At 37.7% G+C, this 27,505-nt stretch overlaps 1 protein-coding gene across 1 annotated transcript; it reads right to left on the reverse strand.

Annotated features, from left to right (window-relative positions):
* Positions 1-861: 861 nt before the first annotated feature.
* On the reverse strand, positions 862-26,924 carry cftr (CF transmembrane conductance regulator). The gene is made up of 27 exons (XM_055173320.2): positions 26,457-26,924; positions 25,884-25,994; positions 24,950-25,061; positions 24,374-24,589; positions 23,948-24,037; positions 21,828-21,991; positions 21,141-21,266; positions 20,597-20,843; positions 18,559-18,651; positions 18,219-18,395; positions 17,711-17,902; positions 14,057-14,151; positions 12,095-12,181; positions 11,218-11,920; positions 10,996-11,133; positions 10,385-10,422; positions 8,474-8,751; positions 8,309-8,388; positions 7,979-8,129; positions 5,567-5,794; positions 5,185-5,285; positions 4,589-4,822; positions 3,424-3,579; positions 3,245-3,334; positions 2,356-2,528; positions 1,667-1,772; positions 862-1,514 (listed from the first exon to the last, which is right to left on the reverse strand). The coding sequence occupies exons 1-27, from the start codon at positions 26,507-26,509 to the stop codon at positions 1,302-1,304; spliced, it is 4,452 nt and encodes a 1,483-aa protein (XP_055029295.2). The 5' UTR covers positions 26,510-26,924; the 3' UTR covers positions 862-1,301.
* Between the last annotated feature and the right edge of the window lie 581 nt (positions 26,925-27,505).

Here is a 27,505-nt window from a genome sequence, read left to right on the forward strand (position 1 = left end):
AAGGAAAAAATATATTATTTTATTTAATCACAGAAGTAACGTTTCGGGCTTCTTCTTCAGACTTCAAATCTGAGGAGGGGAGGTGACCCGAAACGTTGCTTCGGTGATTGGATAGAGTGTATTTTTTGGTGAGTTCAGTGTGCGGATTCCTTTTTTTGTCTTATTTATTAAATAAAGTTAACCACATTTAGGCACTTTAATGTGTTTGTCTTTCAGTTTGTTTAGGTTTGGTAAATGGGTAATGTTTAAATGGTTAATTTTTTACTGTATTAACAGTATGTATTTATATTTGATTCATTAAATTAATTTAAATTTAAATCAGGTTTATTTTTTGTGCTCCTCACAACACATTTTAAATCAAAACGGTTTCATGTTATAATCAGCAAGTTTATCAGTCAGGGTTTAAAAGGTGTGTGCATATGGGAATAATATACAGCTGTATAATACACTTTGTGGTTAGTTAACAACTAACTAACAGCAACATTGAATGGGTTTTATGAATGCACTGACAGAGGGCCCCTCACAAAGGGTTGCTTAGGGCCCCCAGCATCTAGGACCGGCACTGTATAGGCCTACTCTTGGCTTTACTTTCAACCGCGGAAAACAAAACAAAAGAAAATTGTGTTTCATGCAGTTATAATAAACGGGGACTGTCTTTCAAGCTTCAAAAAAGCACCATAAAGTGGTGCATATAATTTGTGTGCCGTATTCCAAGTTTTCAGAAGCCACGCAAAAGCTTTGGTGGGAAATAGAGCTAAATTTAATTTGTTATTCACTGCTTGTTCACTTTTTGTTAATATACTGTATCATTCTTTAAAGTCTTTTCAATGTTTTAATGTTTAATTGACAACACAACACATGCAGTCTTGAAAAATATATTTGTTAAGTCTTATAAATACTGTATATATATTTACATATTAAAATAATGAAAAATATTTCCTTTTCCTTCCTTTTCCTATAGTTCAATGACAAGAAAATAAAGAGTCATTTACATGATTAATACAATCCTGCACTTTCAAATGATGTCAGATATAGTCTCAAAATACCGCAATAAATTAAATGTTCAAAGCAAAATTAAATAGATGAAAACATTTGACTTGAGACATAATCAACAAAGAACAGAGATGAATCATATAAGTTACGTTAGCTATACACTTTTAACAGCGTTCAATTATTCCTGGCCACGATACGTCCCATTGTGAGAGGCAATACTTAAAGCTTCCATATCTTGCATTTTCCTCAAATGTGCTCCATCCAATATAATGTACCATTTAGAGACTTAGAAAACAAGCTTTAGATGTTCAGAGACGAGTGTCTTGGATGTTGTCCTCTGCCTCTTCTTGTAGCGTTTGAGTCACAGAGCTGAGTTTGGATTGAGGGGCGCGCATGCTGGAATTGCGGCGAGGGAACAGTTTGAGGCGCTCTGCCGGACTTATGGCCTGCTTTAGATGACTAGTCTCATTCAGCAGCTTCTGAATAGATTCGTAAGTCTTCACCTGGCCTTTATCCATCATCTGAACACAGAAGAGGAAAGGGGAAAGAGTTAAAATGAATAGTGTTGGCACTCCTAAAACTTAATAAAAAAAATGATTTTTTTTGAATATCACAAATAAAATGAGTTTGGGGCTGGACCAGATGTTAATGGGTAAGATGGCAAGATTCTTACCAAGAAAGACTGACATTCAAGCAGTGGTTCCACTTTGTGTTCAGATAGTAATATAGTGCATGTGGAAAAAGACTGTCGCAGTGTCTTCTTTAATATCTTTATTGTGCTGAAACCAAAAACAAAGAACAGCTATTTATGATACAATCATGCAATGTTTCACATTTAACATCTTTAACCTTAACAACTTTAACATCTGGTTCAAGCAATTTGGAGTATTCATTTTACTGCTCTTTGACATGCAAAACCATTTAAAGGTGCAGTGTGTAACTTTTAGAAGGATCTAAAGACAGAAATGCAATATAAAATACATAACTATATTATCAGTGGTGTATAAAGACCTTACATAATGAACTGTTATGTGTTTATTACCTTAGAATGAGCCATTTTTATCTAAATACACTGCGGGTCCCCTTACATGGAAGTCGCCATTTTGTGCCGCCATGTTACTACAGTAGCCCTAAACGGACAAACGGAGCGCGTTTTATCACTACTGTACAACAACATGTTTGTCCTTTGGTGGCTACTGTAGCTTCTCCCTGCGTTTCGGTGAATGGTGGACTGAGCCGTTGGTTGCAATTCACAATCTCACTGCCGCTAAAATCTACACACTGCACCTTTAAATGTATTGTACCATAGACATAAATTCCTTGTGTTATCCGTGGATGACAGGTGATGTTGTTGGGACTTACATCGGGTCAAGGTGAGCACTAGGCTCATCCAGGAGGAGGATGCGGGCTCTGCTGAGGATGGAGCGAGCGAGACAGATGAGCTGCTTGTGGCCATCACTCAGTACATAGCCTCCATATTCCAGCTGAAAGTCCAGTTTGTCGGGAAACTGCTCAATCACTGACTTAAGACCAACCTTTACAAATACATGAAGTGATAACGTCATTGCTTATCAATGTTTTATAGCAAATTATTTTTGGTTCAACTTAAAAAGTAAGTTACCTGGTTGCTTTAAAATGTTATGGCACGCAGTAACATCCTCACCCCTGACTGCTCCCCCTCTCACTGAGTTTGAACGAGAGGGGGAGCAGTCAGGGGTGAGGATGTTACGGCGCACCGAGGTCGAAGTGCTGCAGACTAAGTGCTCTTCCGCCATACAATATAGTTCTAATTAATTATACATTTTATTTTGTGCCATCATACTTACTCGTGTAACTACTCATGTAACAGTCTTTAAATAGGGAAAACATGGAAGTGTTTGGTGGCTTCTAAATTCATCCCTGTTTGGATCCTAAGGAATGAATGGGGCTAGGCTAAATGCTAACACATTCACGACACGCTGTACAAAGATTAAGTGCACGCATTGAAAAAGATAGTTATGTATTAATTTGTCTAAGTTGAGGTAAGAACATAATAAAATAGTTAAAAAAAAGGGTGGTGTTTTCCTTTAAAAATATTAATTGACACAAAAAGTTTTACACAAGTAATATTTTTAAGTTGAATTAACTCAAAATTTTAAGACAACCAGGTTACTTACTTTAATAAGTTGAACCAACAAAGTGTGTAAGTTTGGGTTAGGGAAATCGAATCACTGATCATTTGACCTCTGAAGCAAAACCCCCAGGTGCCAACCTCCTCAGCAACTCGCCAAAGTTCCTCATCGCTTCGGCAACCGTGAGGGTCCAGATTCATGCGGAACGTTCCCGTAAAGATGAAGACTTTCTGTGGTGGTGCAAAAGATATTTCCAAAAAATAAGATGGGAGAAATTATTGAGACAGGTGGTCAAAGCTGTCCCCAAAATCAGTATTACCTGAGGCACTACGCCAAAAGCTTTCCTCCACTTTTGAAGGGGCATCTTGTTCCAGTTAACCCCGTCAATGGAGATGTCCCCATCAGTGTAAACCAGTCTGAGGAGAGCATTAAACAGAGTGCTCTTCCCAGAACCTGTCCGGCCCAAGATACCCACCTGAAAAGAAACAGTAGATCAACCTAATGACGTCTACATTTATGGAGGTCTAAAAATATGGGATTCAAAATCAAATTTCATCCTAGGATTTAAAGGTCCCGTTCTTTCTGTGTTTTTGAAGCTTTGATTGTGTTTACAGTGCACGATATAACATGTTCATGTTTCACGTGTAAAAAAACACGGTATTTTTCACACAATTTACTGTATACCGCTGTTTTTACTGTCCTAAAAACGGGCTGTCTTTCTTGTTTTATGAAGTCCCTACTTCAGAAATACGTAATGTGTTTTGATTGTGTAGTTTGTTTAGTGTGTTGTGATTCGACAGCAGCTTAGCTTAGCAAAGCCGTTTGAGTTTAGCTGGCGACTGACGTATTCCTGTGGGCGGAGTTTAGTAAAAAACTGTTTTATTGACGTCATTAAAGCAGGAAATAGAGGGCTGTAGTCCAAACCGGCCGTTCGCTGTAGGCTTTAAAAGGTGAATTCTGTTAAAGAAAATATATCGCCTGGCAGTGAACTTTGATCTTTATCATTTTACAGGTATTATTTATGCTATTATAGCAACATTACACACTAACTACGGTTTAAAAAAATGGGACCAGGAAGAACAAAACCTTTAAAAGAAACGTTATGATAAACAATGTTCTGCATTATTTTGATGCAAGACTTTTGGACTCAAAAAGGTAACTAAGTTCACTGGGGTGGTACCTTTTGAAAAAAATACACATTTTAGATAGTTCATAATGGTTTCCTCACATGTACCTGTAGATATTTGTACCTAAATGGTATACTGTATATTAGGAATAGGACTTTTTTTAAAGGGTATCGTCCCAGTGACAGCTTTTATACGCTTTCTGAGAGTCCTGCATAAAAGTCAAGTATAATTCAAGCTATAGACTACAATAATGTTATGCAATGTCACATTTATGTAAAAAAAAAAAGTAAAAACCTTTCTGAATTCTATTTGAAAAAAAAGGGTGTGAGAAATGAAACACAAGTTACTTGTACATACCCTCTGTCCCCCCTCCGCAGTAAAGGAGAGGTTTTTAAGAACAGCGTGACCCGCCTCTGTGTATCTGACCGTCAAATTCCTCACATCAATCTGACCGTGGTTGGGCCACACTGTGTCAGTCCGGGCATCTACGTTCTCAATAATCAGGTCGGAGCCTTTCCCTTGGTCAAGTTTGGATTTGGGCGTTTCAGACGGCAGGTCAATGAACTTAAAAACCCGGTCAACAGAACGCATCTGGAGGAAGAAGGATTAGAAGGATTATGATGTCATCAGGTCCAACATGCATGTGGTTTGTTTAGCCTCTAAATGATGCCTGACCTCTGCGTTTGTGCGTCCTTAGGGAGGCGGTATGCGCGCACAGTTACACTCTGTGTCAGTGCCGCGGGCAAAATAAAGAGACACTACGTATGCATATCAGCATCGTTGTAACTATTCTGCAGATAGGGCTGCAGCGAGGGAAAACAAAATGTTCTGCACCTTGATAAGCACCGTCAGTTTTGCGCTATATTTTTTATGGCCTAACAGAACAGGACAATTTCTGCAAGAGTGCGTGTAACAATATGTGCGGGGGTGCGTGAAACAAAAGATGGACTCACCATTCCATCCACTGCAATGCTGGTGGCAACACACCACTGGAAGGTGCCTAGAATGAGCATTGCCAGGCATATGACGATACCAATCTCACCCGGTTTATCCTCTGTGGAATAATGCACACACCAACAAGCAAGTATAAACATTGAGTACAACCGTGCTCACAATGACCTCAGTTCTCCACTTCAAAGGCATTTTCCAAGCACTGCTTGCAATTACCGCTTAATAAAACCAATTGTCTGTAAAGCTCCCTAAATCAGGCGTTCATTGGCTTTTCGGAACCACTAAGCCCTTATTACAAATAAACAATGGCATCTGCTCACTTTGCAAGCTCTGGTGCTTGTTAAGTTACGTATCTTGCCTAGATACAGATGGAGGAGCACTTACGGTTGGTTCCTACTGCAATCCAGGCGGTCAATGTGAAAAAGAACACAAAGAGGATGTCGGAGCGAAAGAGGAACCATCGCAGGCTCGATAGGTAGAGGAACCAGGTGGCTGTATGGGTGTTGAGGGCCTTCTGAAACAGATTCTCAAAGTAGGCTTGACGTTCAAAGGCCCTGATGGTCCACAAACCCTTTAGGGAGATGATGAGGTGGGAGAAGACAGGGCTCCGAGCTAAATGGGGGGGGGGAGGAGAAAAAAAGTTGAGGATATAAATTTTTCTGATTCGTCTTTATTTACTTTTTTTATTATATGGAGAGATCCATCAGCACATTATTTCTACACTGTAAAAAATGTCCGTAAATTTAACAGTAAAATACTGTATAAATGCTACAGAATAAAACCGTATTTCACAAAACATGTGATAATTGTAGAATTAAATGTACCTTAATAACCTTAAATTTAACAGTTGAAAACATATAAAAATATGGTTTATTGCAGTAAAATTAACAATATACTTGCACTATATTGTGGAACAGAGGCAACACATTTTGAGTAAATTGTTCCTTTGAATGTACTGCATTTTGTCATCAGCTATCCCTATATGCAAGTGGTGGGGGTAACGCATTACAAGTAACGTGCATTACGTAATAATATTACTTTTCTGAAGTAATGAGTAAAGGAACGCATTACTTTATAAATGTACACATTAATATTTGAGTTACTTTATTTTAAAGTAATGCGAGTTACTTTTCAGTTTAATTAATTAGATGTAAAAAACAATGTACTGCATTAAACTGAACGTATTACACACTCTATGCGTGAACAGTTTCAGTCAGAAAGGGAGATGGCAGACTAGAGCTTGACATTTTTGCGATGGAAATATGCAATTTCTGAATGCAGAACTTCTCAGTCATAAAAAACACCTGCAAAGTAAGAAAAAGTAACGCAAAAGTAACGCTAAAAATGCAAAAGTAACGCAAAAGAAAACGTAAACTTTACTTTCCATGAAAATTAACTAAGTAACGCAATTACGTGCATTACATAATAAAAACGCAATTATGTGCATTACGCAATAATATTAATTTTCTAAAGTAACAAGTAAAGTAACGCATTTCTTTATAAATGTACACATTAATAATTGATTTACTTTTTTTTAAGTAATGCAAGTTACTTTTCAGTTTAATTAATTAGATGTAAAAAAACAATGTACTGCATTAAACTGAACGTATTAACGTAGAATTACACAGTGTGAACAGTTTCAGTCAGAAATGGAGATGGCAGACCAGAGCTTGACATTTTTGCGATGGAGATATGCAATTTCTGAATGCAGAACTTTTTAGTCATAAAAAACACCGGCAAAGTAAGAAAAAGTAACGCAAAAGTAACTTAAAAGTAACCTAAGCATTACTTTCCATGAAAAGTAACTAAGTAATGCAATTAGTTACTTTTTTGGGGAGTAACTTAATATTGTAATGCATTACTTTTAAAAGTAACTTTCCCCAACACTGCATCCAATAACAAAAGTCAGGAAGAGAGAGAAAGAAAATACAGTTTTGCCCTGTGCCCTTTTGGCATTCGAGTGACCTTATAAACAAAACAACTAATGCGTAAGTTCAGCTACAGTATTCACAATATCACTTAATTATCACATATTTCACATTCATCACATCTGTCCTTGCAAAATTCCTTTCCCTGTTCCATAGGCAAAACAAAGACGTTCGCTCCTCAAAACAATGATGTTGCGTAGTTTTCTAGGATCCCCGTCATGAATGTTGTTACTCATCAGTTGTGGATGATGAGAGAATGATGTCAGGATAGCACGATAGGAAATCCCGTGACGGGTTTTTAGGACCCTGCCAGCTCTGTATTACAAAGTACGGAAAACCGTATTTGCTTTCACTATGGCCACATTGACTATTGAGGATAGAAAGACTTCCTATCTAAATGACAGGAGTAATCCAGTTTAACCAGCTAAGATGGGGCTCGACTGCGGTCTTGTTGAATAAAGATGACTGACAGACACCGCCCATGCCACTTCCTCTGAGATATCCCGTCTCTTTTTGGTTGACTCATCCATCCTCTGTTCTTCTGTTTTTCGGACCTAGAACTGACCTCCCATCAGCCCCCTGTCTAAATGACCTTTTTATCCCTGGCAGCCTGCCACACGCCCGCACATTGGACACTACAGCTGAAGATATACACCATGTACGTCAAGAACCACCTTTTGTCTGCTACAGGCTTTTCTATAGCTCATTTGGTAGAGAATGGCTCTAGCTAGCAATGCGATGGTCAACGGTTCAAATCTAATAATGTATGCCTTTATGTTGCAGTGAATAAAATCATCTACCAAATGCATAAATGTACACTCCTCACAAAAAAAAAATACAGACTTCTAAGCTTCTGATCTGCTCTTACCTTCTGTCTCCAGCTGCTTCAGCTGTTGACCTGTACGGAGAAAATACTTCCTCATCACAATGAAGATGATGGCAAGAGGAGTAGCCACTAGGAAAATGTACGGCCGCACAATGGACACCACGAGGACACATCCTAACACCACCAGAGTCAGCTGTAGAAAGAAGAGCAAAACTTAAATGTAATAAAAATAAAATAAGTTTTACTTGACTGCATCAGAAGGTTAATTCATTTCCAGTTGTGCAGTTTACAACCTTGAATTGGGTGTTACATCAGATTTAGGACTAAACTCGTCAGAAATGTATATATAAAAATATAAAGGTTTGGCCAAACCTGAACAAAGTCAAACATGAGGAGAGGAAGCATGTCATCTATTGTGGACATGTCTTTGGTAAACCTATTCATGATTCGACCTGTAAAAATAGAAGCAGGATCAAAAAATGAATACCGACAATGTTAACTTGTATTTATAGTAGTCACACAAAACCAACACTGTACCTGTTTTCATGGTATTGAGCACAGACATAGGTGCCCTGAGGACAGCATGAAACATCTTCTGGTGCAGTTTTTTAGAGATTGTGATCATAGTGTGGACAAACGGAAGACCTCTGAAAAATCCCATAGCCAGGATGCTCTCGGAAGTGGCCACATAAATGTAGAGGATGTAATAACTGCTTGTGGGGGTCACAATGACGGCTGAGCTCTTGTCGGGTAAGGACACGTTGGACTTGGTCATATTTGGGTCTGATCTGTCCTGTTCCTCTTTCCAAAGCTCACTGCAACGACATACAGGAAATGAATTATGTGGATAACAATGAAAATATGTTTTTTTTCAACCCCTGGGGAGTCAGCAGACATTGGCTTAAAGGATCGGTAGTACTAATGTAACGTATAGAGGTCAGAGGGTGCCAAGTTAAAGGATTAGTCCATTTTCTTTAAAAAAAAAATCCAGATAATTTACTCACCACCATGTCATCCAAAATGTTGATGTCTTTCTTTGTTAGTCGAGAAGAAGTTATGTTTTTTAAGGGAAAACATTTCAGGATTTTTTTCATTTTAATGGACTTTAATGGACACCAACACGTAACAGTTTTAATGCAATTTAAAAATGCAGTTTCAAAGGACTCTAAACGATCTCAAACAATGCATAAGGGTCTTATCTAGCGAAATGATTGTCATTTTTGACAAGAAAAATAAAAAATATGCACTTTTAAACCACAACTTCTCGTCTTCTTCTGGCTGTGTGACGCGCCAGCGCGACCTCACGTAATTGCGTAATGCCGTGGAAAGGTCACGTGTTACATATATGAAACGCACATTTGCGGACTATATTAAACAATAAACTGACACAAAGATATTAATTAGTATTCCACATACAACAACTTCGGAACCGTCCTCTTTCTCCACAATTGTAAACACTGGGGCGTAGTTTCGCATACTTCCTCCGTGACCTCTTGGCGTGATGACGTATTGCATGAAGTCACGCTGGCGCATCACATGACCAGAGATAGATGAGAAGTTGTGGTTTAAAGGTGTATATTTTTTATTTTTCTTGTCTAAAAATGACAATCGTTTCACTAGATATGACCCTTATGCCTCGTTTGGGATCGTTTAGAGTCCTTGGAAACTGCAATTTTAAACTGCATTAAAACTGTTACGTGATGGGGTCCATTAAAGTCCATTAAAATGAGAAAAATCCTGGATTATTTTCCTCAAAAACATAATTTCTTCTTGACTGAACAAAAAAAGACATCAACATTTTGGATGACATGGTGGTGAGTAAATTATCTGGATTTTTGTTGTAGAAAAAACGCCTGCATCCGAACCTTACTTCCGGTTTCGTTTTTTTAATGGTCTGACTAGTTGCTAAACTGATCTCTTGAACAAATGCCTCGTCGAAAATAACAAATGTTTTGGTTTCCTAGGTAATGTGTTGTTTTTTTGCTTGTTATATAAATAAACTACGTTTAAAGAACTTTGTTGTTATTTATTCTTAGCGGAGTTTACCGGAAGTTATGTGCGGACCGCGACAGCCGCTTGTTTATGTTGTTACTGCTGAAATGGTCTATACGTTACATTAATACTACGCTAACTAGTACTTAGGGTTAGGGTTCTGCTGCTTATGTTGCCCATCGATTTTTCTGTGTTTTCTCCTGCATTTATTAATTTAAGCTGCTTTGAAACAATTAAACAATTGTGAAAAGCTCTATATAAATAAAATTGAATTGAAAATATAATTCCATTACAAAAGTGGCCTTAGGCACACAAGAGCAAGTAGTCTGATGAGGTAATATTCACCATTAGGGTGGTCGCTCTTTGTTTATGTTTATAAAAAATTTAACAGAGCTTTTAGCCTACCAAGCTACTGACTTTCGTCTTTACAAAATGAGGTGAGAAAGAAACACTTACTCAGTTATGAGAAAAATTCCTGCTACAGAACCTGCAACCTAAAAACAGGTATGGAAGATTAGGATTACTGAAGCTAAAAACAAAGGTCAAATATCTACATTTTTACATTTAAACATCTAGCAGATGATATTAACTAAAGCAGTACATTCAAAGATGAATGTTTTAGCCACTAAAATAACATAGTACTCACAGTTCTCTTAAATATTGAAATCCATTTTACAAAATTTTAGAGATTTTGACCCAAAAATTACCACAGAAAATGTCCCCAGTATCGTTTTGGGCCTCTATTAGGCACCCCTACTGAAAAATCCAGCTAAGACCAGCATAAGCTGGTAGCTTGTTTAAGGTGGCAGTAGCTGGTTTTAGCTGGTCCTCCCAGCCTCGCAAAGCTGGTGGGTCAGCTGGACTTCCAATCTGACCAGCTAAGTCCAGCTAGACCATCTTAAAAAGTGACCAAAACACAGCTAGACCAGCTTCCTACACCAGCTAAAACCAAGCTGGGAGGCCAGCTAAAACCAGCTTACTATAGCTTATGCTGGTCTTAGCTGGATGTTTCAGTAGGGACATGTAAAATTAATTAAATTTTCTCACATTGTAAGCATTCAGATTACCTCAATTGCAGCAATAATGAGGATGAAGATCAGAACATAAAGAAGACTTTTGTTATTGGACACATATCTGAGATATGTGTTCCACTTTGTTGTTTCAAACGTCTCCTCTATTTCATCTATTCCATCAGCTAAGCTCGCCTGCCAAGAGAAGTATATTAGAACGATTCGAAGTCTAAGGACATCAGGAATGCAAATCAAAAAATAGAAAAATACTTTCCCCACCTCAATATTCTCTTCCTCAAGCACTCCTGTGATGTCATAGGCACTGTTTGACATGCGGCGAGTATAGACGTCCAGTTCAGTGGCCAGTTCGCTCTGAGGAACGACGGAGAGCCTTCGACGGAAAGACGCTTGAAGGTGGTCACGTCTGCCCTGACCTTGTGCGTTGGTCATGAAGGCTAACACAGACTGTCTCCTCTGACCAGCCATATGCACTCCATGGTTGTGATACACATCACTTCCCATGAAGGATTCATCCACTAGCTCGTTCTCAGGTACGAGGGAGAACTTGCGGTCAGGTAACGTCCTCCGGACCTCCTCCTCTGGTGCCTGAATGAAAGACGCTTTGCGGGTAGCACCGAGAGGATTGAGGATCACTGAGGGTTTTCTCTCATCTATGTACTTGGGCTTCGAGGGGGCAACCTGACGGTAGGAGGAACGCAGAGGTGCGTTCTCATCCACCGAAACGCGCCGAAGGGTCTCTGTGAGGATGGAACAACGGCGCTCGGCGGTGACGTTGTCGTAGGCCTCCAGACCAAGTAGCAAAGAGCTGAAATCAGGTCGCTCCGACTGAAGCTCTGAAAAGGTGCCGTAGAAAAAACTTTCACCGTTGTGGAGCAGTAGGATCTTATCGGCACGCTTCAAGTGGTCGATTTTATTTGTTACCAGGATGCGAGTCTTGGAGGACATCAGCTGACACAGACATCTGAGTGAATCCAAAAATCAAGTCTTGCATCAGTAAATGTATATGCACTTTAAGTTGAAATGCTACAGTACTTTAAGTAGGGTGGTTCTTTACTATTTTTTGATTAGTAGAATTAATGCTAGCAGAGAATAAAAATAACTGTACAATATATATGCAAAAAGATGATATACATACTTGTCAAATATGTCCTTTTCTGTAGCAATATCCAGGTGAGTAAAAGGTGCATCAAGCAGGTAAACATCAGCATCTCGATATACAGCCCTATGCGGACAAAAATAATACTAATTTATTATTTTAAAAAAAGAGATTTTAAAGGGGCCATGTCACAAGACGTTTTTAAGATGTAAAATAAATCTTTGGTGTCCCCAGAGTACACATGTGAAGTTTTACCTCAAAATACTATATAGATAATTTATTATAACATGTTAAAATTGCCACTTTGTAGGTGTGAGCAAAAATGTAGCGTTTTGGGTGTGTAGTTTAAAATGTAAATAAGCTGATGAAATTCAAAGACTGATCGCAATGATCGTGATTTGTTCTCAATTGTGCTGTCAATTATTTTTTCTCTCTCCCTCTTTCTCTATGCACTAAATGGCTGTGCCTTTGTTGGATAGTGCAGATTAAGGGGCGGTATTATTATAATAAGATCTCCTTTATGGCATCATAATGGAGAGCCAAATTTCAATGACCTAATTTTTCACATGCTTGCAGAGAATGGTTTACCAAAAATAAGTTACTGGGTTGAACTTTTTCCCATTTTCTAGGTTGATAGAAGCACTGAGAACCCAATTATAGCCATTAAACATTGAAAAAGTCATTTTTCAATGATTTTCATGCCATGGCCCCTTTAATATTCAAAATCTGATATATACAGTGCTTAAGACATATTCTATATATATACTTATATACATAACATTATGAACACCTGCCTAATAAAACCTGATCTCACGAATTTCCGTGTTATAGTCACGGAATATTTTGCTAATTTATTCGCGTCATTGTCACGGATCTTCGCATTTTTCCGTGTCCGTACCACACACTTTCTTTTCCGTGTCAGTTTCACATTTTGGTTACTCAATTGTTTTTCCTATTTTCTTACCATTTTCGCGTGGGTTTGTGGTTAGAACGACTTTCTGTAACATAAAATGACATCCTAACCCAAACCCAACTCTAACCCTAATGTCAGGCATCAATTGTTTAAAAATCCAGAAAAAAATTGTATAAACCAATAGTTAAAGTGACATCCTAACCCAAACCCCAAATCTAACACCAAACCCACGCGAAAATGGTTTAAAAAAAGAAAAACAATTGAGTAATCAATACGTGAAACTGACACGGAAAAGAAAGTCCGTGGTACGGACACGGAAAAATGCGGAGATCCAGCTATTAGAACCAGCATTAACTTTGCATTTATCAACTACACTTGTCCTCAAAGTTAATGTGTTAAAAGCAGTAAAAATGGGCAAGCGTAAGGATCTTTGCGACTTTGACAAGGACCAAATTGGGATAGCTACGACTGGGTCAGAGCATCTCCAAAACTGCAGCTCTTGTGGGGTGTTCCCAGTCTGCAGTGGTCCAAGGAAGGTAAAACGGTGAACCGGTGAAAGGGTTATGGATGGCCAAGGCTCATTGATGTATGTGGGGAACAAAGGCTGTACCGTGTGGTCCGATCCAACAGACAAGCTACTGTAGCTGAAAAAGTGAAGGCTGGTTTTGATAGAAAGGTCTAGTGGAGTCCATGCCTTGATGGGCCAGGGCTGTTTTGGTGGCAAAAGGGGGACCTATTCAATATTAGGCAGGTTATGGCTGATCAGTGTATACACACATGCACATTTTTTTTCTTACTCCCAATAAGTAGGTTGTCAAACTGTCATGATTTCTGGTTTATGGGTGCAATACTGTAAACTTTAAGATTAGACCATAATTTACGGCTATGTAAATCATAAAAAGATAATTTACTTAACTGTGTGTTTTCATTATTAACATGTCATACATCTGTAATTTACATCCTTCCCTAAACCTTAGTGGGAAAGGGCAGCCATTGAAAAGTGGTGAAAAAGAAAAGCGAGAACCGTACAGGTGCTAGAGTACACCTGAGGAGTTGAGAGATGTTCAGGTGTAGGTGAGGAGACTTACCTGGCCAGAGCCACACGTGCTTTCTGACCTCCACTCAAATTTAAACCCCCCTCAGCCATAGGCGTCTTATCCTTCTCAGGCAGAGCAGATAGATCCTGATAATAAAACACACAATACCATAAAATAGTGCAGGTGAATGTGAGACAACTTACAGCAACAAACCTATTCAGAAAAAAAAAAGAATTTAAGCTTTGGATTACTAAGTACAGGCCCAAATAGCAACAAAGCATTTTCCTATTGCTGAAATAACCAAACCTGGTTTTGACCAAAACACTGCTAATTTATGTGGATGCAGATTCCAGAAATAAGATAAAGTGACATGTTTAACTATATAGCATACAAATGAATTCACTTTTGCAGATGTATAGCATCCCTCATGGCAGTCTGGTTGTAAAGGCCAACATAGAGCATGCTGTTCAACCGCAAACCATGACTGATGCTGTAGTTAAAAGAATCTTATGCAAGGCACCACATACAACATAAAACACAGCATACACTGGTGATGATCTATGGTGGTAAAGGGAAAGCAAACCACCATGACTATTGCTACTTTACATGACAGTACACAGATACACAGATGATAAAACCAAAAACACTGCATATATTCTGTGCTTAAAAAATGTCTTGCCCCACCAATGAACACCACACAGCAATGTGAATGAGTCTCCTTTATTGACCCTGTGAAAATGCTTGTTGGCTGCAGGTTTCTTGTTGAATTAATTATTCTAAATATATAAAGTTTTGTTTATTCATATTAAAATAGAATGTTTATCAATAAACCCAATAAGGTATGGTTTCGTAAACTATGATATACTAGTTGGCTGCAGGTATAAGGTGGGGAGACATTCTCAATGCAGAGAGGATTTCATTGGACAAATATCGTTTGTTTGTTTGTTTGTTTGTTTGTTTGTTTGTTTTTCCAGTTAAGAAAGATTTAGCAGGTTTTTGGGTTTAAGGAACACGTAAAAATATAAACACAAAGAAACTAAATGACACAACTTAACATAATTTTGATTTCATGCTGAAACTTCTTACCTTGTCATTAGCTCTCTCTGTCCATCGTAGGAGCATTAAAAATAATATTTTAAAAAATTAAAGACCCTTATCAAACAAATCAGTAAGCAGCACTGGAAAATGCAAGAGGTAACGACTCGCATCACATACAACTTTAATGGACTTTGAAACACTAGGTTATCAGTGTCACAAAGAAATTTTACCCAATTTTACGTTATAATAATCTTCCCGTAACGTTTTACTTAAGTTTTAAAAACGTTTTGTTTTAACATTCTTAGAACGTTTAAAACGTCCCATTTTTTAGATGTTGTATGAACGTTATTGTTTGGTTATAAGAACGTTAGACGTTGTATGAACGTTATTATTTGGTTATAAGAACATTATTCAAAACAATTTTAGAACGGTTCGGTCTGTTGTTATTAATATTAATTTTCTAAGAATGTTTTTAAAAATGTTGTATGAACGTTATTAATGTTGTATGAACGATATTGTTTGGTTATAAGAACTTTATTCAAAACGATTTTAGAACGGTTCAGTCTTTTGTTATTATTATACATTTTCTAAGAACGTTTTTTAAAACATTATTAAAACGTCCCATTTCCCTTTATATTAAAGGCGGGGTGAATGATCTCTAAAAGCCAATGTTGACATTTGAATTCACCTAAACATACACACCCCTACCCCAATAGAAGCTTGATCTTTTTTTGATAGACCCGCCCCACACATATGCAACCCAGGCAACGATGCCGTTTAGTAGACACGCCCCTTTACTGTTGAGTGGCTACAAGTGTGTTTTGGTAGTCGATCCGACTCCCTTTTCCAAAGTGTTTTTTTAAAAATCATGCACCCCGCCTTTAATGTTTTAACGTTTCCCTAAAGTTCATAATAGTTTATTAAAACAACATCTTTAAACGTTCTTAGAACCAGTTTTTTTAGACGTTGTATGAACGTTATTGTTTGGTTATAAGAACGTTATTCAAAACTTTTTAGAATGGTTCAGTCTGTTGTTATATTAACGGCGCTCTAAGCGAATTTGTGCGACGTCACTTTTTGTTGATGTTTGAACTGTTTTCAAACAAACGGAGGGTTCTTTCATGAACGCGCCCAGCCCCCACCTCCAAATCCTTCTTGTCGTTTATTGGCTGGAACACTTTGTTATCGTTTCTGGTGGTAGGTTTGGCCACTTTGTTTTTATTGCACTTTGTGGAGCCTAGGCTGTTTTACGGTTTGATCAGCGGACAGGAAGCAAGCAGATAGTGAGGAGATATTTGCTGTATGTAACAAAAAATATTTTATGGTCTAAAACGCGTGAATTTGCTTAGAGCACCTTTAATGTTTGAATTTTTCATTGATATGGTTCTGCTAACAATGCAATTCTAAAGTTTCTAATGCTAAGGTTTTAAGAACATTTATCAATTGCAGTTGCAGATAACATTCTACTTATGTTTTTTCAAGAAATTATTTTTTGAAAACTTTAACCTTTAGAGAATGTTAGCCAAAGTTACGGGAACGTTAGCTGGGTACATAGATAGACAACACAAAGCCACAAATTCAGTCAAGTGTGTGGCCAGATGGGCGTTTCCACTTTACATATTAAAGAGTCTAGCCTGTTAGCCTAGCCTGTTAGCCTTTCCATTTGCATACAGAGTTTAGTGCTTGACTTAGAAGATGCTAGCATGCTAGGAAATTATACACATCTGAATCTTGATCTTTCGATATACACACAAAAAAAGAAAAACCTCATTGTGTATACAATTCATTGCAGCTTCTCGCTAGTTAGCACACAAATGGGTAACTTCTCACACTTTGTTGTTATGTTCTTGCCTCCATCCATTGTAACCACAACAGCCTCCTCACACTGTTGTTTAAGGTCTTCTGTTGCTAAAGTCATAAATTGTGCCTGTAATCACCATTAACTGTGAAAACAGGCTTTGTTTGGGGTCCACATTTTCTCCTACGGAAAAGATATGTCACTAGTTGAGCTTTCGGGAAACACTCAGTGCCATGAGATTAATTATATCTGGACCATCTTTGAGGCTTTATCATGTAAAGTTGCTTTGAAACAAGGCAACATTGTAAAAGAGCACTATATAAATACATTTCGCTTCTGTTGTGGCTACAAATGTAACTCTTTGAATTGTAAAGTTATGCCAAAATAATATGAAGTATACAAGCTTTGAAGAATCCAAAAACCTAAGATATCTCAAACAAAACTGGCACTGATGAATCTTATACATCAGCTTTCTGCTTGGATGTGAATATGTTCTCAGTGGATCCCATTCTGATGCTCTTTTCATGTAAGACTCAATTAAACCTGGGGTCTGTTACTCAACACATCGGCTACCGAGAGTGGCACACGATTGGCTGCTTTGGTATCGGGAGATTGAGAATGAGGGGAAAATAACCATATTGAATGGGATAATATGACAGAGTTGAACATCTAACAAAGGTTCTCAGTTCAAATGCCAGGTGAACATTCCAGAGAGAGAGAGAGGACAAAGATTACAGGACTAGTGGGTTGAAAGATGAGTGAAGTCAGGCAAAATATTGTAGACAGAGGAATTGCAATGTAGAACAAGACAAGAGTAAGACTAAGAAAATGAAAGAAATGTGACCGTATAGAAGAACTGAATTTGTTACCTCCTCAAGCTGGCATGCTTTAACCACACTCCTGTATCGGTACTCATTATAAGTTAGACCAAAAAGTATGTTGTCTCGGATGGTGCCAGGCATAATCCAGGCTGTTTGGGAGGAGTAGGAGATTCGACCGCTGTGTGTGATCTTCCCGGAAGAGGGAACAAGCTCTCCGAGGATGGTCATCAACAATGAGCTCTATAAATACAGACAATATGTCTGAACAATAACAACGTTACACACTCTAAAAACTGCTGGGTCAAAAGAGATGAACCAAACCTGCTGGGTTGTTATTTAACTTATGCTGGGTGGTTTTAACCCATTGTTGGATCAAGTATAGTAACAGTTGGGTTTATCCCTTTTTGACCCAACAATGGATTGAAAATAACAGCATGCTTTACACATATTTATCACATTTTGGCCTTACTGCAGTGCTGCCTTTCATTGCAAAGTAAATGTTAAAACTGTTTGAATTTTTTGGGCTCTTAAAAGGAGAAAATCCTTCTTACTGTACCTTTCCAGATCCCATTGAACCAGTAACGACCAACATCTCCCCTTTCTTCAGATTCAAGCTGATATCCTTCAGTACAGGAGTCACATACAGATTGGTAAAGAAGAGGCCTGCATCTCCATTAGGATGACCATTAGCTTTGTTCTCCTGCTTGATCCTTTCCAAAAGTTCACCAGTACCCTGAAAACAGATTAAGGTTATTGCATGTCTGTATTTGGTTCTACTGGGACTATATATTGACTACCGTATGTGACTGTGGATGGGACATATCTGAGGTATACCTAAAGCAAATGTTTTTATATTGTAAGTGTAAGTCTAAGCTACTGAAAGACCTTAGGTTTACCTCATCCCAAGAAGCAGTCACATTTTTCAGCTCCAGTTGTGTGATGCTGAGATCATACTCCAGTAACTTGTATTCTTCCTTACTAAGAAATTCCTTGAGGGAATAAATGACACAGGTTTATGTATTAGTTAATGTTTTGGATACAGGTGAAATCACAGTAATTGCCCCATTATTTCGAAATACACTTTACATCATTATACAACAACAGTGGTGGCTTGTGACTGCTCATCCGAAGGGCGCAAATTCAAAATATGTGTTTGGAGTGTCATGTGTGTTGCTCGTGTTTTCAAAATATGTGTTTGTTGCGTCATGTGAACCATGTTCATCACGTGTTTTGTCAAAATAAGTGCCTGTGGCACACGCGTCAAAACCATTTATGATAAAAGAGACGCTCACGTTCACAAAAATACACGCAAGACACTCACTTAACAGTAAACTTTGATTACGCATGAGATTATGCGAGTATCTGGCAAACGCGAGCATCTCTTTTATCGTAAACCCTTTGGACGCATCTGCAGCAGGCACTTGTTTTGACAAGACACGTGATGCACATAGGATTACTCGACGCGCAGAACACATATTTTGAAATTACGAACCACACACATGACGGGCTACATACATGTTGTGACGAACTTCGCATTAAGCGCCCTCGAAAAAAGAAGTCACCGGCCGCCACTATACAACAATATGATGGCAAGAAAAATGGATAGGTAACAAGGATTTTTAAACATGTTTTCAGTAAAAAAAATGTTATGTGTTTACGATTTTAAAATTGGATTGAATTAGAAAGTTGTTAATTTGATCGAAAGCTGGTTAAATTGCAGGTTCTATTGTGACAACTTATCCCCATTTAGTGCGACACTGTGTCCCAACTGAGGGACATTGTCGAAAATGCTCAATGAGTTTAATGTTTCTTGTTTCTTAGACAGTAACAATGGTCAAAGCCAATTCTTATAGGCTATATATAATGCTACCCAGTCTCATAAAATGATGTATAGTCACGTAATTTTTTATTCGTTTTCGTGATACTGTCACGAATTTCTGCGTTTTTTCGTGATCGTATGACGAATTTCTGTTTATGTGTCACGTATTGGTTACTCAACTGCTTTTTCCTATTTTCAAACCATTTTCGCTTCAGTTTAGGTTTAGATTTGGTGTTTGTGTTAGGATGTCACTTTAAGTATTGGTTTATACTATTTTTTTCTGATTTTTTTTATATTTTCTAAATTTCAAAACATTGTCGCCTGGCGTTAGGTTTAGAGTTGGGTTTGGGTAAGGATGTCATTTTATGTAAATCTAACCCCAAACCAGAGCGACAATGGTAAGAAAATAGGACAAAACAGAAATTTGTGATACGATCACGAAAAAACATGGACATTCGTGACAGTATCACGAAAAAGAATCAAAAAATTACGTGACTTTAGGTACGTATAATTTGATTTTGAGAATCTACCCTGAGAAAAGTATATGAAATGTGACAGCTATATGTGCAAATGTTTAATTTGGTACCATGTCAGAAGAAACGGTCAAAAATGGTCTAAAGCTGTCACTTGAGCAGTACCATTGATAATGGTCCAAATATGTACCATGTATGTTCAGATATAAACACAGTTGTAACCAATATGTACCAATATTTTAGGTACTAACATGCACTCTTTGGTACCAATATGTACCTCTGAGGTACTAATATGAACTCTTTAGGTGCAAATGTGTACTTTTTGAAAGGGTACTGTCCCAGTGACATCCAGAGACTATTTTAACCATGTTTTCTGACAGTGTATATAACACAAAAATGCAATGTGAAAATGGGTTCCACCTTCCTTATGAAAATTAACCATGGTTTTATTGTGGTAGTAACCATGTTTTTTGGTGTATTGGTTGGTTTTACTACACTAATCATGGTTTAACTACGGTTTTCAAAAAACATGTTTTTTGTGTGGTTACTATGATTTTACTATGCTAACCATGTTTTTTTTGGTTTTAACTGTAGTAAAACCATGGTTAATTTTCGTAAGGGCTTCGGCAGGGAGAAACTCACTTCAATTTTCCAAATGAGCCGCATGGTGTCGTACCACATCTGTATTGAAGCGGGCAGCTGTCGAGTGACAGTCATACGCAGCACCATGCAGTAGGAAAGAGTGGTGAATATGCGCCTCAGGTTGATGCCTCGACTGAGGGCGTGAGGCACCACTGCCGCCACAATGACGAAGATGGCAGAGAAAAAGTACGCCGAGCTGTAGAAGTAACGCAGGGAGCCAATTTTCCTGGTCAACTTTACCTCATCCCTAAAATCAGTTTACGGGAACAAAGAAAGACAAAATGAAGGGGAAATGCCAGATGGGCAGAATATTTGGAGTCTGTGTCATAAGATATCGAATAGCAATAAAAACAACGCCACATTGATTCTCCTAAACTGAGCTGATAACAACACACAAAGGCACGCCGTGTGCTTCTGTAAATGTATACTACAGTGAAACAGACAGAGGCTGGCTACAAAACCCAGTCTATTCCAACACATATATTGGAAGGCTTTACAATTACATTAGCAAGGTTTGACTTATAACAAATGAAGAACATCTTACTGTCTAATATTCTTGATGAGCGTCTCCATTATCTCCTCCCAGCCATAGGCTTTCACCGAATGCAGGTTCTCCATGATCTCTGAGGTCAGAGCCAAACGCTTGTTGGTTAGCAGAACTTTCTGTGCTCTGATGGAGAACAAAACCCAAGCAAAATATTGTAATGATCTGTCTGTGCTTACAGCACACCATGTCCTGTACATAATAAACACTCCAACATGCGGTGGGTGTTTAATACAGTGCATCTGACTAAGCATGATATATTAATGCCTAAAAAATGCACTGAATACCGTACTGAATTGGGCATCACAATAGATTTAGTATACTGGTTTCTATTTAAAATGGTTTTTAGATATAACATGTCAGAAAAGTGTCTTGTGATGATATTCAAACTGGTCCACAATATGCTAGAAAATAATTGTTTTTGTATGAAAACGTGTTGAGATCTCCACAATAACACAGCTTGTACAGTCTGTGTGCTGATCTGCCTCTGCTTTGACCAACATTGTTTACATTTCTCAAAAGCACAAGGTTAACTAACTTTCTGATTACAAAAGCAGAACTGAACTACCTGTTCACACTCATCAAAGACTTATAAATCACAGCTGAAATGTCTGTTTGTGTGGGAGTCAATAGAAGAATCTCTGGAGAGATTAACCTATTGGTGTTTGGGAAGAATTTGAGACTTACTTGTAAGGACCCATTTTATGTGAGAGGAAGGCTTGGAAGACCCCCAGTAAAGAGATGGCGGCCAGTGCACAAAAGCTATTCACATCAATGAGTTCCCAGATCAGACCGGTACACATGATGCATTGCAGTGGTGATATCCACACGAAATGGGCCATACTCAAGCTCTGTTTCAGAAAAAAGTATACATATTGTATATCTATCACTAAACTGTAGACTTAAATATATAGGCTAATTCAGACAGTATTAAGTTTCATGCATGTAATATTTAGACAAAATGTTAAATTCTCTCTTATTTGTAAGTCACCTTTTTGTTAGTGTCTGCTACACTTACAATGTAAAGATGCAACAGATGCCACAAAACAGATACCTAATATTTAGGCAACCATTATTTACTCACCTTGTTGTTCCAAACCTGAACACAAAGGAAGATACTTTGAGCAATGTTTGAGCAAAGAACCAATGACTTTCATAGCAGTTTTTGAAGAGTTTGGTTCCAAAACGCATATCCATTTTGACAAATTTTTCGGTAAAAATGTGTTTTCTGTACCAAGAATGTGACAAAATGAAAACCACTATTTTCTGTTACAAACTTTCACATAGCATATTTAGGTTATAATAACATTAAAAATTCAAATCCATAATTAGATTTTCAAAGATTTATTATTAAAACGGATTTTTCCGCAAAATGCAATAAAACAAAAAAAGTTTTTTTTCAAAATGCTATAAATCTATTGAATCAATACATAAATGTGCATTCATCTTTGCATGTTATATTCATTTAGTTGACTAGTGGTATACACTGATTAAAAAAAAAAACATTTCTTTTGTCATATTAACACTGTCACTGCTGCTGTCATCCTTGAGATGTCGTCGCTGAACCTTATTGACAGCAATCAGCTGTAAATGTTTCAGTCCTGGTCGATTTTTGTTGACTTCGCATAAAATAATGAAACGTTTTTTATAAGATGCCCTGGGGTCAATGTGTTAGCATGACAGAAGCTTGATGCTGTCGGGAGAACAAGCAACAACCGGCATTTTCCTTCACCCGAATGCACTTACATAAATTATTCGATTTTGATGGCTTCTTCCCTGCCACAGAAAACCACCACAGGTTTATCAATGCCATCAAAAGTATTATTTTGTTTTTGTTTGTTGATCATGAAGTACAAAGTAGATGAGGAAAACTAGAATTCTGTGTGTATTCCACGCGTCACCATTTGGTTTACAATGCGTGGAATGGTGCGCTGTGATTTGTTGAGCGGATTTATTGCATTCTGCAGAGAAGATGGACTGACGTTTAATGCATTTTGGGAAAAAAGAGATGACATAACATGGAGGATATTGGATTTTGCGTAAAATGAAGAATTTACTTTTTAATACTGACCAGATCCAATACTGATTTTGGCGGTAACAAATAAAAAAAAGGTGTTTATCGCATTTTGGAACCAAACTGTTTAATTTTTTCTACTATGGAAGTCAATGGCGCTTCGTTTCATTACAAAAATCTTCCTTTGTTTTTAACAGAACAAAGACATTTATAAAAGTTTGTAAAAACATGAGTGAGTAAATAATGACAGTATTTTCATTTGGTATTTCTGTTTGAGTTACATTCCAGCCACACACATGTAAAATTTCATTTCACATAGAGGTCTGAACCCATTAAGAAAAATTATAATACAAATAGTACATTCTATTCCTTATATTTTCAATAGCAACCAATGTCAGAGACAGCTCAAACACTGAGAGAAGAGGGGCAGCAGAACCCATATTAAATGAAGGTGTTAATTGCTTCAGAACACTTACAGAGTGTATCAATATTCAACACCTTGGCTCTACCTTCCTAAGAGCTTCTAGAGTTCAGCCATCATCCCCTCTGAAGAACCAACCTATTCATGTCTAACGTTTGGCTTTTGTATTATACAAATACCCTTGGTAACATTTTCAAAAATCATTTGACTTGTGTAATAAATTAGTGCCTGTTTAATGCAAAATTTTTGCTTAAAACTGGCCAAACTGGTCTATATTGTAAACTTTGACATTTCACAAGACCATGTGACTTACGGAGCACATGTAAAACAGAATAAAAGCTGAAATGGAGAATAATTTTTTCTTATACTTGCCTGATCAAACTTTCCCAGATTGGCTGACATCAGACTGACCAGCTGACCTGTGCTGATCTTGTCCAAGACTCGGCTAGAGAGTTTTAAGGTCTAGGGGTCAAGGTAAGGAAAAATTCATACATTTAATAAACATGATGAATGTTTTGTCCTATTGATGGTTTTAAGCGTTCACTATAAAAAATGCTGGTTTATTTTCAATCCAGTGTTGGTTCAAAAAGGGATGAGCCAAGCACGTTGGGTTATAATTTAACCTACGGTATGCTGGGTTGTTTCAACCCAAAATGCTGGGTTGTTTTAAACCACTGTTCAGTGAAATATAAACATTTTCTGGGTTAATTCAACCCAACGGCTGGGCTTGTCCCTTTCTGAACTATTTTTTAGAGCGTTGTATGAGCCAGGACAAAACAGTGAGAACTAAAAGCTAACCTTTTTATAGATGATGCTGAAGAGAGCAATCCTGATCTGCATGCCCAGGCGGTGAAGCCCAAACATGGCTGGCTGGAGCAGGAGAAAACGGGCGGTGAATAGCAAGCCAAGGCCCAGGGCTAAAAAGTAGCCCATAGCTCTTTCTGGTTCATGCGCAGGGTCAAATGACGCTATGATCCGTCCTAAAAGCTGTGGTTGCACTGTTTTTGTAGCCTCCTGAATGAGTAGAAATACAGACAAAACATCTTCAGATTAACATTGTTGTAACTGCACATACTGCATCTGAATCATTATAAAAACTAAAGACTATATCAATGACTATAATTAAAAAATTTGCACTAGAGATAAATGTTAAAAAAAATTAAATTGTTGGTACTTCTACTAACAAGTTACATCACAGATATCATCTAAACTGGGATAGTCACACTGGTAGAAATCACACAACATCATTTCAATAGCCGGCAACATCCACCAATGTGCAAATAATTAGAGATGTTTAACATTCAAATCCCAGAAAAAAGACACAGAATAAACACAGGGCATATACATATTAACAGACACTCTTTAGACACTTACGCCTATATACAGAAGGACCCCAAATAACAGAAAAGGTCGGATGAAGCATCGCGCGAGTGCTCGCAGTAGACTGGGGTTTTTCTTGCCAGACGCAACTTCTCTGTCCCATTCTCTGTTTAGGAAGAGAGGACCGTTAAACAGCCTTTTGCATCCACCCACCTACAATAAAACCAGTATGGTCCACATTGTTTGGTACACTCCTATATAACCAGGGTGATTTTACTATCTTATTAAACAGCGTACTGAAACCGGCTCTAACCTGTTAATTCAACAAAAAGTTCAAATTCCCAGCATTAGACGAATTAAAGAAATGTCCGTCATCTATCACTCACCAGGTGCCTGGCACTTTTAAAGGTCATATTTGATGCCCATTAGCAGGCACTAGCATGAATGTATTGTGGTTTATGTCAAGCATGGCATGGGAGGAACTTTACTGGAACAGGCAGGGTGACATTTAGGGGGGTTGCCCACATTTTTTACCCTTCTTTTGTCAAAAGCAGCACACAAACACTGTCTTAAAGGTGTGATATTTGGCTGTGTTGAGTAACAGTGCTATTGAGGACTCTGAAAGTAACAATAGAGAGCAGGGCTGTGAGTTCTGCTTGGGTCACTTCATTATGTAAATGTGTTCACTTCAAAACAGTGTCACTATAGGCTTTTATTATAGCCATGGACATTGGATGGAGAGAACAGTAAAAGATTGAAGAAGCAAATCACACCAAATCCGGAGACTACAATCGTAACGCCATTGTTATCAAGAAATACACATATTAAATAAAATGTTTAAAAATAGACATGGTTTAAATAAAATGTCATTATAAATGACAAATCTGGTGCAACTGGAAATTAAGTAAAAACAACACATTTTAATAACCAGAATTTGCATCAAAAATTGAGTAATGCCTCAAGAAGATGTGAGAATGCAAATACTAACTTTTCCAAACGCTCTGCAAGAACATCAGCTGTATCTTGACTGGGAGCTTGATAAACATCAGATGCCTTCAGTTTCTCTTTAAAACCCTTTCTCATAATAGGGTGTGTCCACCTGCAAGCAGTGAAAACAGATACATTTCTAAGTAGAAATACGTTAGTTTTTAGTCATGTAACAGGCTAATATGAAATTCTAATCTTGTAATCTATGTATAGTCCTGCACAAACGTCTTAATGTTAAATTAAACCTGCTCGTGCAAGTACGCAGAGGTTTTTTCCAGGTTCCTGATTATTGAACAAAGCTTAATAAGTTACTGCACTTATTAAATGTACAATGTTGTCAAAATGTTCAAAAATTGGCTTATTTGTTTAAATGAATGAAACACTACGAATGTTCAAAGTTATCAGGTTTCCAAACGCCCTGCGCACTCAAGGCTACACATGTACTGAGCGAAGAAAATAAACTAGAGTAAATGTTTCTTAAATAAAATACACGTGTCCTATGCCATAACACAGCTTTAGTTTGTTAACTAAAGTGAACACACAAAAACATCCAAAATTTCATGTTGCGTCTTACCAAAAGAAGTATCTTGACAGGCAGTTAGCATCCTCAACAGGTGATCTCTGCATCCTCAAAGTACCCCGGGGATGACACCACTTACATCGGGTGTCAGTTTAACTTTTCTCCCTTGAAAGACGATCCTTGGTTTCTGTCCGACACAGCGCGCAAAGCAAGCGCTGATATTGCAATTGGCAGTCGATATTTAAGACGATGAAGAAAAATATCTCGTATCTAAAAGCGTTAATAAAAAGAGTCCAGCTCAGTGTAATCTTGTCTATACAGAGTCCATAATGACAGGGGAGCAGTGATTCAGAGAGAGAAGTGCGCTCTCTCGGCGCCAGCAGACAAAGCTCATGACATCTTCATACTGTCAGTCTTTTACAGAGATGCTCACGTGTTGCTTTACAGTAGCAAGTGGCGGTGTGTCATCGTTAGACAATTCTGATACAAAAGTATCATACATTTCAACGAATTGTAGCTATTGTTTAATATTTCCACACACTTCCTGGATTTGTAATACGCTATTTGCCAAGGGAATGGAGGAATGAAGTGAATGCATTTCAAATGATTTAAAGGAAATGAACTGTAGTACCCGTTTAAATTATAGAAATAAAGGGTCAAATTAAAACACATTGCTATTTTATACATAAGAGGGAATGTAATTTTTTATTCTTATAATGAAGATTTAGTGGGTTCCAAAAGACAACAAAAATCGTGTGACCCATCTTAAGTCCTTTTTTGTGATTTGCTGTTCTCTACAAAAAAAATCATAGGCTAATGTAAAAACATTCTGTGAAAATTTAACATTGATATCAGTATTGACTGAGTAAGGTCATGTCAAAGATTAAAATCATTGTGAAATCATTGAGTGAAATCAAAGGCTAGTGCTCTTAATCTCAATTAGATTATGAGATTTTAGCCTCAAATCACAAATCATCCGAGACCACAAATATAATCCCACGAAAACCAAGAAATACAAGTTATGATGCTAAATTAATAAGAAACATTTAAGGTTTATGTCAGTAATTCACAAGATTGTGACCATGTTAACATATTCAAAGTCA

The sequence above is a fragment of the Misgurnus anguillicaudatus genome, chromosome 15 (genome assembly GCF_027580225.2).
Source record: "Misgurnus anguillicaudatus chromosome 15, ASM2758022v2, whole genome shotgun sequence".
In the NCBI taxonomy this organism is placed as follows: Eukaryota; Metazoa; Chordata; class Actinopteri; order Cypriniformes; family Cobitidae; genus Misgurnus; species Misgurnus anguillicaudatus.

Bases quoted from the DNA above. Each gene is read 5' to 3' on its own strand.
- cftr (XM_055173320.2), bottom strand. From the start codon at position 26,509: ATGCAGAGATCACCTGTTGAGGATGCTAACTGCCTGTCAAGATACTTC. The intron at 11,921-12,094 runs GTATGTATATCA...GGATTCACTCAG, and splicing joins GAAAAGGACATATTTGACAA to ATGTCTGTGTCAGCTGATGT. The intron at 5,795-7,978 runs GTAAGAGCAGAT...CCCCCCATTTAG, and splicing joins GAAGCAGCTGGAGACAGAAG to CTCGGAGCCCTGTCTTCTCC.